At 43.8% G+C, this 13492-nt stretch overlaps 1 protein-coding gene across 6 annotated transcripts in view; it reads right to left on the minus strand.

The window, feature by feature from the left end:
- Positions 1-8712: 8712 nt before the first annotated feature.
- The window catches only part of amacr (alpha-methylacyl-CoA racemase), a 110504-nt gene continuing 105724 nt past the window's right edge, over positions 8713-13492 (minus strand). For all 6 annotated transcript variants that reach the window (XM_068031228.1, XM_068031201.1, XM_068031218.1 and 3 more), the window contains one exon: positions 8713-9186. In XM_068031228.1, the coding sequence (XP_067887329.1) occupies positions 8777-9186 (410 nt within the window). In that variant the 3' untranslated portion in view covers positions 8713-8776. The remainder of the gene's footprint in view (positions 9187-13492) is intronic.

The raw sequence follows: 13492 nt of genomic DNA on the forward strand, positions 1-13492 counted from the left end.
GCCCCTTGTATAGGTAGGTGGTAGGGAATATAGGGACAAGTGGGGATGTGGTAGGAATATGGGATTAGGGTAGGGTTAGTATAAATGGGTGGTTGATGGTCGGCACAGACTCGGTGGGCCGAATGGGCCTGTTTCAGTGCTGTATCTCTAAATAAAAAAATAAAAATAAAGACAGATGCAAAGTATTCATTTACTATCTCAGCTATGCCCTCTGCCTCAATGTGTAAATCCCCTTTCTGGTCCCTAATCATCCCCACTCCTTTTACCACCTTTTTACTATTTATATGCTTATAGAAAACTTTGGGATTTCCTTTCATGCTAGCTGCCATTCTCTTTTCATGCTCTCTCTTTGCTTCTCTTATTTGCTTTTTCACCTTCCTTCTGGACCTTCTCTATTCAGCCTGGTGACCATCCTTTTTTAAAAAACACAAAGTTCAGCTTCTTCAAGATTTCAGATGAATCAATGTTCATAACATATTTTAAAAAAGAAAAAGAATCTCATAACAATACTAAATTGAAAGAACTACAAGTAAATCGCTGTTTCACCTGGAAGTAGTGCTTGGGGCCCTGGACAGTGAGAAGGGAGGAGGTAAAAAGAAAGACATTGCATCTCCTGCACTAGCATGGGGATGTGTGTAGAAAGGAGAGGGGTTATTAGAGGTTGTTGAGGAGTGAGCCAGGATATTGCAGAAGGAACACTCCCTTCGGAATGTTGAAAGGGGAGAGCAGGGGAAAATGTATTTGGTGGTGGCATCACACTGGAAGTGGGAGAAATTTTGGAAGATGATCTGATGAATGTGGAATCTGGTGGGGTGGAACTTGAGAACAAGGGGAACCCTAACATGGTTCTGGGAGAGATGGGAAGGGGATGAGAGCAAAAATATGGAAAATGGAACAGGTAAGGTCGAGGGTGGAGAGAAATCCTCGGTTGAGGAAAAAGGGAGACATATTGGAAGCACTGTTCTGGAAGGTCGCATTGTCAGAACAGACATAATGGAGACAGAGAAACTGGAAGAATGGAATAGAGTCCTTACAGGAAATGGGGTGGATGCTGGAAATCTGAAATAAAAACAGTAAGTTCTAGAAATACTCAGCAGGTCAGGCAGCATCTGTGGAGAGAGAAGCAGAGATAACGTTTCAGGTCTGTGACCTTTCATCAGAACACCAGAAGTATAGTCAGGGTAGCTGTGGGAATCAGTGGCCTTATAGTGGATATTAGTTGATAGCCTCTCCCCAGAAGTGGAGACAGACAAGTTGAGGAAGGGAAGGGATGGACCATGAGAAGGCGAGAAAAGGGTGGAGACTGGAAGCAAATTTGATGAAATTTTCCAACTCAGGACGACAGCAAGAAACAGCACTTACGCAGTCATCAATGTACTGGAAAAGAGTGCGGGAGGAGACTTGAGTAGGACTGGAACAAAGAATGTTCCACATATCCCACAAAAAGGCAGGCATAGCTAGGCTTTTATATGTGGTTGTTAGATGAGTGGACTGGTGGAATCTAAGTGAATCTCACAACAATGAGAGCACCCCAGGCAGCAATGTGTCCCGCTGATGATGCATTGCCTGCATCACCTTCTACCTCCTATCTTCTTCCTCATCATCAGTGTCCAGTGAGGCTCTATGCTCTATGTCTGGTTTCTCCTGTAGGTCCAAATCTTTCTGCTCTGCAATGTGGTGCAGAGCGTAGCACCCCACAACCACTCTGGGAACTCTGCCTGGTGGGTGCCTCAAGATCTGTCCAGGCACCTGAAGTGTACCATCAACATGCCGATGGCTTGTTCAATGAAATAGCTGGTGGCCATATGGCATTTATTGTATTGATCCTAGGTCTCATTCCTCAGGTTTTCTGCCAGTGTCATCAGCCATATTTTGTCTAGGTGGCTGGACAGTGTCATGCAGGCCCCACTTGCTAAGAATGAGGCACATATATTCCGCCACATGGACATTAAATTTGTTGCTGGGAAGAAAAGAAGGCCTTTTACAAGGGGTTGCCAAGCCCCTGGCTGGAAAGACATTTTTTTTTTGCATACTAGCAGACATTCTGCAACAAAGGAACCAGTCCCTGCTCCCCAATGCACTGAAGAAACTTGGTCAAACTAGTCGGTCACGTGACCACCTGCTGGCCAGCTAGGGGAATTTTAAATTGGAGAAACAGTGTTTGAAGACAGAAAGCTGTTTGTTCCTGGACTGAAAAGACCTCTCGTGGTTGGCTTGCTGCCTCCTCTCCTGTCTGCTTCCATCTCTTTCTCACGGAACTGAAGACCCATTGAAGACACATGAACCCCGAAGGAGAAAAGTCTCCTGCAGTCAATAAGGTTTAAGAAGAATACTGGGCTCCAATGAAAAGCAAGACTACCTACAATCAAGGACTCTACAGTGGGCTCGAAGCTCAGTAACAAACCCCACTTCAGAGATTGCCTCAAACTTTTCACTTTATTTTTCTTCTGCTCTTTTCTGTCTCTATTTGCATGTGCATATTGTGTATGCATGCTAGCAGGGCACGACGTGTATCCGTAGGCGTTAACCAAATTAGAGTTTAAGTCTTAATAAATTTCACTTCTCTTCTTTAAACCTAAGAAATCCTGTTTGTGCTTATTTCTTTGCCTTATAATTGGAAAGCAGTGAACAAGGATCCACCACGGGGGAGCTAAAACACGGTGTGTTTAAACATAACCCTGTTACAAAAAGACCAGGTGAAGGCTAAAAGGGACCCATAGACACCTTTCTCACCTGGTCGTAACAACAGCCGCAGGGCAAAAGTGTCATGGCGGCAGCCAGTTAATTCAGACTTTTGCACTCATCTGCATAAACATCTTTTTGTGGTTACACACCAGCTGCACACTGATGAAGTGGAAGCCCTTGCAGTTGATGAAGGGGAGGCGGTGGCGTACTGGTATTGTAACCGGACAAGTAACCCAAAAACCCAGGTATTGCTCTGGGGACATGGGTTCGAATCCCACCACAGCAGAAGGTGGAATTTGAATTCAATTAATAAATCTGGAATTTAAAGCTAGTCTAATGATGGTCTTGAAACCATTGTCAATTGTTGTAAAAACCCATCTGGTTCACTAATGTCCTTTAGGGAAGGAAATCTGCTGTCCTTACCTGGTCTGGCCGACATGTGACTCCAGATCCACAGCAATGTGGATGACTCTTACATGCCCTTGAAATGGCCTAGCAAGCCACTCAGTTCAAGGGCAATTAGGGATGGGCAATAAATGCTGGCCTGGCCTGCGACGCCCGCATCCCATGAATGAATATTTTTTTAAAAATGAACACTCCTGATTGATCTGGGGGTGCATTAATTGCCACGTGTGAAGTTGATGATTCTCTGCTCTTATGGGGAATCAGCTAGAGTTGCAAACCAGAGCGCCCGCTCATTCTGGCTGGCGTCAACACAGGAAAAATTGTCATAATTGGTGGCCCTGGCAAACAAGTCTTCAGTCACCTGCCTATGCGTTTGTGGATCGCAGTCTATGAAATCCTGCAAATGTCTCTGACAATGCCCTGGAAGAATCAGAAGCAAAAAAGTCAGAGTGATTTTGACAGCCATTGGTAAAGCAAGTCCACCAGGCCCACTTGGCAGCAAGTCTTGTTCCAGCAGGTTGCAAATGTCTTCCACCACCTGACTGGACATCCTGAGCCTCTTAAGACTGGCATTTCGCCGTGTTGAGGAAGCTTATCTTCTGCCTGTAGATCCTCTGTGCTGTGTATGGCCTGCGTGAGCTGCAATTCTCTGCTGTAGGTCTCTGTTGGTGCTGCTGCTGCTGGTTACTTTTCTCTCTTCATGTAAAGTCAATTCTAAGGCAGCATAAATGACACCCATGCTGACCTGGTTCATCAGAGGTCCAAAGTGTAAATGACACAACTAGAGTGTTGAATAAACCCCCAGTGTGTAATGTAATGTCTCAGCACAAATACTGTTAACAAACCCTTTCCCACAAGCATCTAAGAAGGTAGCTGTGGGTACTGAGCAATATTCCCTCGAACTTCTGTTTTTCGTGCATAGTTAGCTTATTACAGTGCGCAGTCTCTTTAAGATTGACGGACAGCTGTGCGCATATGCATCATAAAGGTAATGTTGCTAGTGTGGGGCGTGCTTGTTCGCTATGTTACGACCGAGGTGGGAGGAGTGCACTGTTAATTCAGTTCCAGTTCTCCACAGGTCAAAAGATATCAATACATTTTCCCACTTACTGAAACAGCCAATCAGGTACTCTATCTGTCCCCAGAATAAAGCACCCCAACCAGGTTTCTTTAATAAGCAACAAAATTATTTGTTTATTATAAAACCAACTCTTAACCAATAATGAAGTAAATATATACGTGAATCGAAACATTAAAGCCCCATATTTTTTATATCTTAGCCCTCATGCACATACATCCAAAGACCGGTTAACCAGGAAAAAAAGGAGTTTTGTTTACAGCTGTTACAAAGAAATAGAAGGAATAAAAAAAAATTAGACTGCAGTGATCTGGAAGGAGGTTCTTTGGTTTGGCGAGGTGTCCCAAAGTCAAATAGTCGGATGCCTCTTGGAGTCTTCGCAGGCGAGGTTGATGAACAGTCTGTTTTGCATAGGCATTCAAAGAAATTCAACTGCAGAAACTTCACATCGGTTTTCCATCAGGTGTGCAGCAACAGAGGTGTCAGTTCTCACATATATTCGATACAAAAGTCCTTTTGTTTTTAAAGATGCAGGGTTTCTGCAAGCATTCAAGATGTCAAAATTACAGGAGGCAACAGTACCACTTAATGCAAGCTTTTGCTTTTTCCGAATAGGGATTCTTCAAAGATGCAGGTAACAGTTATCTGATATTTTCTTCTGATCTCCTGACAGGTCCATATGCAGATTCCAACTGCCTTCATTTAGTCCAAAAACCAGCATCTTTTAACAATTCAAAGTGAAGCTACTTTTCATGCCAAGTCATAAATTCTCTTGTCACAACAAAGAGTAGCTCTTAGGTCAAAACCCCCTGTGGTTTCCTTGAAATCACCTGGTTTCCAATATTTGTTTACTAGTCAAAACAAGGAACCTCTTGTTGACCAAAAAAAAACCCATTAAGTTCAGCTGTCTCCAGATGTTTCCATGTCAATTAATTTTTTTTTTAGTTTAAAAAAAATATAGGTTCCAAGTGTTAACAAAAAAACGGACTCTCGTAACACCTGCATAGCATATCCCAATTGCTGTGCACTCGTGCACCTGCGCAGCTCAGAGAGAACTTTGTTACTGAATACTTATTGGCATATTTCCCTGGCATGGCTTCAGCTCCTACAATTGCTGTTGTGTTCTCACCTTGCTTTTATTGATGAGTTCCAGGAAGCCCACAGACCCAAAGGTAAACTGGAAAACCCATGTCAGTATCACTCTAATTGAGCAATTAACATATGGAAATTGACAACCTGCCTCTCCTGAGGGGGTGCTTGCACATACCCTAAAGTGCTCGAGGAAATGCAGAAGTCAGCAGGTTGGAAGTACCTTCTTGGCGCACTGACAATTTCAGTGCTAGTTAATGCACACAGTGACTTTAAGAGGATGTTGGATGGCCACCTGAGAGAAGAAGACTTGCAGGGCTACAGGGTTCAAGTCGGGGAGACGGACTGACTGCATAGCTCTGTGGCGAGCCGGTATGGACTCGATAGGCTGAATAGCCTCCTTCTGTGTTGTAAATGACTCAATAACTCTAGGTGAAAAACCAGGCCTCCAATTCCATATCCCAATTTCCTAGTTGTCATTTTCCATGGAAAAATCATGGAAAGGTATGTCTGTTTGCAGATAGAAAGTTAAATAAGGCACCTTATTTACAGAAAAGTACAGAAAAACATCAGTTACATTGTGGGAGTGACTTGCATGGAGGAAGAGCATGTATGCATGCTAAAGTGAATACTCATGTCATACTAGACCCCCACCTGCCAAGAATGAGGCACATTAATTTTGTCATGAACATTGATTTTAAACTATTGTTGGAGTGAGAAAATGACTTGTTAAACAGATTAGCCGTGGCTGGAAAAGATATTTGCATATTAACAGACAGGGCTTGGAAGGACAAAGGGCCATTCCCTGACACATTCAACCCACAATGGACCTTGATCACCAGGTGGTGTGTAAGAGGAGCATTCCAGAGACTGCTAAGGCGATACAATCCAGGACTGGTTAGACCAGCTGGTCACATGACTAACTAGCTGTTCCAGAGTATTTTGAACTGGCCACAGAGAGTTTGAACTCAGAAAGACTGTTTGCTCCTGGACTGAGAAGATCTGCTCCCATCTCTTTCTCACAAGCCTCTGAATCTACTGAAGACACATGAAGCCCAAGAGAGAAAGGTCTCCTACAGCAAACAGGGTTTAAGAAGAATACTGGACCCCAACAAAAAGCAAGATCTACCTACAATCAAGGACTCTACAGTGAGCTTGAAGAGCCACAACAAAAACTCTTCAGATATTGTCTCAAGCTTTTTCCACTTCATTTCTTCTCTTTTCTGTCTCTATTTGCATGTGTATCGTGTATGCATGCTAGCATGGGTGCATCGTGTATCTGTAGGCGTCAACTGTATTAGAGTTTAAGTTTAATAAATTTCAACCTTCTTTTCTTTAAACAGAAGAAAACCTGCTTGTGCTGGTTTATTTGCCTTATAATTGGAAAGCGGTGAACAAGGATTCACCAAGGGGGAAGCTAAAAACAGTGTTTGAAATAAAACACTATTACGGTAGGACCAGGTGAAGACTGAGAGGGACCCCCTGGACACCTTCCTCACCAGGTTGTAACACTTACTTTGGTATGTCTGATGCCATGGAACCTTTTGAATTATTGGTTTTCAGGTAGCCTGGCCTGGACACAGCCGGGTGATTGTTTACCATGAAGATTGGGTGTTTGATTGTAGGAGAATGTTCTCCTTTGGTACACATCCCTCATTAGCACCTCAAATGAACTGAGGTTGAATTCAAGAGTGTTTCCCATACAGCCTTATACTGCAGCCAATAAGAATCTTCTCTTCAAGGTGCTGCCCTGTAACAGCTACTGGCTGCCAAATTCTCCACAAGCAGCCAAACAGATTGAGGCTTCACTCTCTATACATGGAATTATTTGAACACAACAGAGGAGTGTGTGTTGGTAAACCCAGCCAGGCCAGACCTATATACACTTTTTCTGGATGCATGTGTACCATGGGTAAGTGCAGTCCCAATTTTCCCATGACTCAAAACCAAAGCTCACATGCACACATAACAAGGGACTATCAGTTTATAATGATCAAAAAGAACAAGAGGAGGGCTTTGGAGTTCTGCCTTTATGTGGCTAAACAATTACTGCCCTCTCAGTCTATTCCCATTCATCGTCAAAGTGTGCAAAGGAGTCAGTGACAATGCTATCAAGAAGCACTTAGCAATAATTTTTTTACCAATATTCAGTCTCCAGGACCACCTGGCTTCAAACTGCATTACAGCTTTGTTCCAAACATGAGCATGAGATTTGAATTCCAGGTGAGCTGGTATGACAACTCTTGGCATCAACTTATCATTTTACCAAATGTTGCACAAGGAGCCTGAATAGATGATGATAGGGATTAGGGGGAGAAACTCTCCAGCAGCAAGAGTCATGTCTGGGCACATATTGCTGTTCCTTCATCATTACTGAACCAAAAATTCTAGAATTCCCTACTTAACAGCATTGTGGCAGCATCTTCACCTGACTGCAGGGGCTCAAGAAGGCCCATCACTAGCATTTCAGGATAACTCAATGGGCACCAAATTCAGGCCTTGCCTAAACCACCCATATCTCTAGAATGAATTTTTTTAAAAATCCAAAACAGACGGAGAAGACAGGGCAGTGGGATTAATTTTGGATTGTTCTTGAAAGAGGCAGCACAGACACGAGACATATAGCACCCTTTATGCTGCAAGTATAAGTATGCAATTAGTGGTAAGAGTATTTGGGAATCCAGTTCAACATGCTAAGTTTTCATAAATGCCTACCAGCTGCAAACAGATGCATTTTTATCGACTAATCCTGTTAGTAGATTTTACAGTTATGTTGAGCAAAGTACAATTTTAGCAGCCAGTTATTGCATAAGTCTTAGATTATTTCAAGGTGTTATTTTACAGCTAAATGTGAGCAATGTATTGGAGATTTTAAACTCTTTGCATGTTAAAAGATCATTGTGACAAATATTACCTAATGTAACTGCCTGAAAATTGGGACTTGGGAGCACAGGGACCATTTCCTGCACTTGAATGGTGATGCTCGAGGTGCTCCCCATAATGGACCTTGGATCTTATTTCCATCGGGTCGGGAAGTGGGGTGGGGCAACCAAGACCGGAAGGAGAGGCAATGATTGTGGGGTAAATGAGCTACTGCTCCTAACAAGTAGTCTCAGGCTGCATGTAGACCTGGTTTTCTTAAGTGCAGCTGCGCCAGCTTCAAATAGTTCTTGGGTCCCTTATTTGCAAATATAAGGCGGCACACTACTGGCTCAACGGGTAATGAACATGTACTTCCCACCTGCAACAACAGAGGCTTTGGAGACTGTTTAATGCCTGCAAAACTGTGGCTAATTGGGCAAAACTCTAGGCCAAGACATATGCATAAATTAATATCTTGTTCTTTTCATTTCATCTTTCCCAATATGGTACTTTTTGAAAGTATATGATAGGGTTAGTTTGTTTGCTTATGCTAGATAACTTGGCAATGAAAAAAATTAAAATACAGTAGCAAATCATTTCACTGGCACTAAGGCACTATATTTTATTGCCATATGAAATATTACATATAAATTTCAGTTACAAATGAGATTTTGTTCTATTACATTCAATAACCCCAGCAGACTGAAGCTTATTTATTTGCTCTTTGGTGAAACCATATTCAGTTAACACAAGTTGTGTGTGTTCCCCTACTTCCGGGTCTCTTTCAAGGCTGACAACAGCTGGGGTCCGGGACAGGATAGGAGCTGGCCGAGGACTGACTTGTCCTTCCACATCAGTAATAAAAGATCCTCTTTCTTGATTGTGCGGATGATTGAAAGCTTCTTGGAAAGACAATACAGGAGTGACACAAGCATCAGTTCCATCAAAAATTTTGGTCCACTGTTCTTGGCTCTTTGCAGCAAATGCTTCTGTAAAAATTCTTTTCAACTCTGGCCAGTCAGAGTGGCTCATCTGAGGAGGCAGTTTGGTGGAATCCAAGCCGAGACCTACAATGACATACAGAAAGCAGCAGCTAGTCACAGGATTCACTGCACAAGGAAAAACTGTCACATTTAGATGAGAAAATAAAAACACACCCAACCTAAATTAACTGATTAATCACTTCACTGAACCTTTCAAAATACCAGGAGAACTCCTTGCTCTTCTTTGAATAATGCCATGGGATCAGAGTAGGCATTTTGGGGCCTCGGTTTAATTTTCAAAAACCTCGACTAACATGCGAGTGCAGTACTGAGGGAGTGCTGCAGTGTTGAGACTCCCTCAGCAGTACACTGAAGTGTCAGCCAAGATTATGTGCTCAAATCCATTGTCAGGCTTGAATCCTCAACACTCTGACTCAGACGTGATTGTGCTACTTAGTAAGCCAAGATAAAGGATGGACAAGCAAGAAGCTTAGTGCTTTGTGCTGTTAAATAGTATATATACACACTAGGGGGTCCCTAAGCTTTGGATCCATCTGTAACTAAGGCTGGAATTTTACTTCGGGCCAGAGGCCCCGCCCACCAGTAGAAAAGGTCGGTGGTGAGCCTGCCTCCATTGTGGCCCAGGCCCTTAATTGGCCTCGGCGGGACTTGCGCCCCTCTGAGGCAGAAAGTCCTGCTTCCAAGAGCTGCTGGCCAATCAGCGGGCCGGCAGCTCTTCAGTCCCAACATTGCCACCGTGAGTGGTGGCCACTGCTAGGACTGCACCCAGCCAGGACTGACAACATGGACGAGGCCCTGGAATGGAGGCGGATGTTTTGGGCCTCGCTGGGGACAATCAGCTCGGCCCCAGTGAGGCAAGGAGAGGGTCGCTCGAGAGGATGAAAGTGCTCCAGTGGGGATGGCTTGTGCTATGGGGTGGGGATGGGGGGGGCATCTGTTTGGGGTGCCCAATCAGGAGAGCCTCACACACTTTACAAGGAGGCCACCAGGTTTTAATGGGCAGCCTTCTGAGCTACTGAACCACCTGCCTGCAGGTGGTAATATACCAGCAGAGGTGGGAGGAGGCCCTTAAGGGCAATTAATTGTCCACTTAACAGCCCTACTGGCCTGGGGTGGGCAGGCCGTTTGGCACTCCCCCCTCCCTTCCCTAGCCGCTCATAAAATTGTAGGAGGGCAGGAAAGGCAACGGGAACGGCACCCCCTGCCTCCCATTCAATTTTATGCCCTCCGTTCCTCCAGCCTGCTCCTGCTGGGGGGTGTAAATTTATGGCCTAAGATTTGTCTGGGCTTAAATAAATGAGTTCCGACAGGAAGAAACTACACACCCACATCATACAGACTGAAACTCTACTTCCCTGGATTTTTTAGTAATTGATTTGGATATTCTTAAGTATGGTGACAGATTTCATTCCATTGACCAAAAAAAAACTATAAAATGTGGAGTGGTTTTCTCAGCTTAGAAATCTTTTTAGAAGATATGGGCCTAAAGTTCCAATTTTTTTGGGTGGAATTCCCTCCCTGAATCTCTCTGCCATTTCCAGCTATCTGTCATCCTTTAAGACCCTCCTTAAAACTTATCTCCTTGACTCAGCTTCTAATCATTCCTGCCAATATCTCATTCTTTGGCTTGGTGTCAATTTTCTGTTGATTATACTTATGTAAAATGCCTTGGGCTGTTTTCCTGTGTTAATGGGGCTAAATAAATGCAAGTTGTTATTATTAACTCTCACTCCAAGAAATGAAACAACTCAACAAAAAAAAACGCATTTTTCAAAGATGACTACAGCTTACAAGCAGATCTTACAACATTACTGCAATTGGGAAGATAACCACCTACATATATTTATAATTCATCCAATATTAACAGTTGGAAGAAAATTGGCTCAGAAGACCATAACGTCTATTTCCTAAGACAAATACTCAGTATTCGATCATGCAAGCCCCCACCTGCCAAGAATGAATATTAGTTTCACATGAACATTAATTTTAAACTGTTATTGGAGTGAAGAACTGGTTAAAAAATCCATAATGGATCCTTGACTGGAGAGACATTTTTGCATATTCACAGACAGTACTTGGAAAGGTCAAGGGCGCTACTCCCTGCTCTACTTTAGAACAAAGAACAAAGAAAATTACAGCACAGGAACAGGCCCTTCGGCCCTCCAAGCCTGCGCCGATCCAGATCCTCTATCTAAACCTGTCGCCTATTTTCTAAGGGTCTGTATCTCTTTGCTTCCTGCCCATTCATCTATCTGTCTAGATACATCTTAAAAGACGCTATCGTGCCCGCGTCTACCACCTCCGCTGGCAACACATTCCAGGCACCCACCACCCTCTGCATAAAGAACTTTCCACGCATATCCCCCCTAAACTTTTCCCCTCTTACTTTGAACTCGTGACCCCTAGTACTGCACGCAGTATTCCAAATGTGGCCGAACCAAAGTCTTATACGACTGTAACATGACCTGCCAACCCTTGTACTCAATACCCCGTCCGATGAAGGAAAGCATGCCGTATGCCTTCTTGACCACTCTATTGACCTGCGTTGCCACCTTCAGGAAACAATGGACCTGAACACCCAAATCTCTCTGTACATCAATTTTCCCCAGGACTTTTCCATTTACTGTATAGTTCACTCTTGAATTGGATCTTCCAAAATGCATCACCTTGCATTTGCCCGGATTGAACACCATCTGCCATTTCTCTGCCCAACTCTCCAATCTATCTATATTCTGCTGTATTCTCTGACAGTCCCCTTCACTATCTGCTACTCCACCAATCTTAGTGTCGTCTGCAAACTTGCTAATCAGACCACCTATACTTTCCTCCAAATCATTTATGTACATCACAAACAACAGTGGTCCCAGCACGGATCCCTGTGGAACACCACTGGTCACACGTCTCCATTTTGAGAAACTCCCTTCCACTGCTACTCTCTGTCTCCTGTTGCCCAGCCAGTTCTTTATCCATCTAGCTAGTACACCCTGGACCCCATGCGACTTCACTTTCTCCATCAACCTACCATGGGGAACCTTATCAAACGCCTTACTGAAGTCCATGTATATGACATCTACAGCCCTTCCCTCATCAATCAACTTTGTCACTTCCTCAAAGAATTCTATTAAGTTGGTAAGACATGACCTTCCCTGCACAAAACCATGTTGCCTATCACTGATAAGCCTATTTTCTTCCAAATGGGAATAGATCCTAACCCTCAGTATCTTCTCCAGCAGCTTCCCTACCACTGACGTCAGGCTCACCGGTCTATAATTACCTGGATTATCCCTGCTACCCTTCTTAAACAAGGGGACAACATTAGCAATTCTCCAGTCCTCCGGGACCTCACCAGTGTTTAAGGATGCTGCAAAGATATCTGTTAAGGCCCCAGCTATTTCCTCTCTCGCTTCCCTCAGTAACCTGGGATAGATCCCATCCGGACTTGGGGACTTGTCCACCTTAATGCCTTTTAGAATACCCAACACTTCCTCCCTGCTTATGCCGACTTGACCTAGAGTAATCAAACATCTATCCCTAAACTCAACATCCGTCATGTCCCTCTCCTCGGTGAATACCGATGCCAAGTACTCGTTTAGAATCTCACCCATTTTCTCTGACTCCACGCATAATTTTCCTCCTTTGTCCTTGAGTGGCCCAATCCTTTCTCTAGTTACCCTCTTGCTCCTTATATATGAATAAAAGGCTTTGGGATTTTCCTTAACCCTGTTTGCTAAAGATATTTCATGACCCCTTTTAGCCCTCTTAATTCCTCGTTTCAGATTGGTCCTACATTCCCGATATTCTTCCAAAGCTTCGTCTTTCTTCAGCCGCCTAGACCTTATGTATGCTTCCTTTTTCCTCTTAGCTAGTCTCACAATTTCACCTGTCATCCATGGTTCCCTAATCTTGCCATTTCTATCCCTCATTTTCACAGGAACATGTCTCTCCTGCATGCTAATCAACCTCTCTTTAAAAGCCTCCCATATATCAAATGTGGATTTATCTTCAAACAGCTGCTCCCAATCTACATTCCCCAGCTCCTGCCGAATTTTGGTATAGTTGGCCTTCCCCCAATTTAGCACTCTTCCCTTAGGATCACTCTCGTCTTTGTCCATGAGTATTCTAAAACTTACGGAATTGTGATCACTATTCCCAAAGTAGTCCCCTACTGAAACTTCAACCACCTGGCCGGGCTCATTCCCCAACACCAGGTCCAGTATGGCCCCTTCCCGAGTTGGATTATTTACATACTGCTCTAGAAAACCCTCCTGGATGCTCCTTACAAATTCTGCTCCATCTTGACCTCTAACACTAAGTGAATCCCAGTCAATGTTGGGAAAATTAAAATCTCCTATCACCACCACCCTGTTGC

Source organism: Heterodontus francisci, chromosome 1, assembly GCF_036365525.1.
Source record: "Heterodontus francisci isolate sHetFra1 chromosome 1, sHetFra1.hap1, whole genome shotgun sequence".
Taxonomy (NCBI): domain Eukaryota; kingdom Metazoa; phylum Chordata; class Chondrichthyes; order Heterodontiformes; family Heterodontidae; genus Heterodontus; species Heterodontus francisci.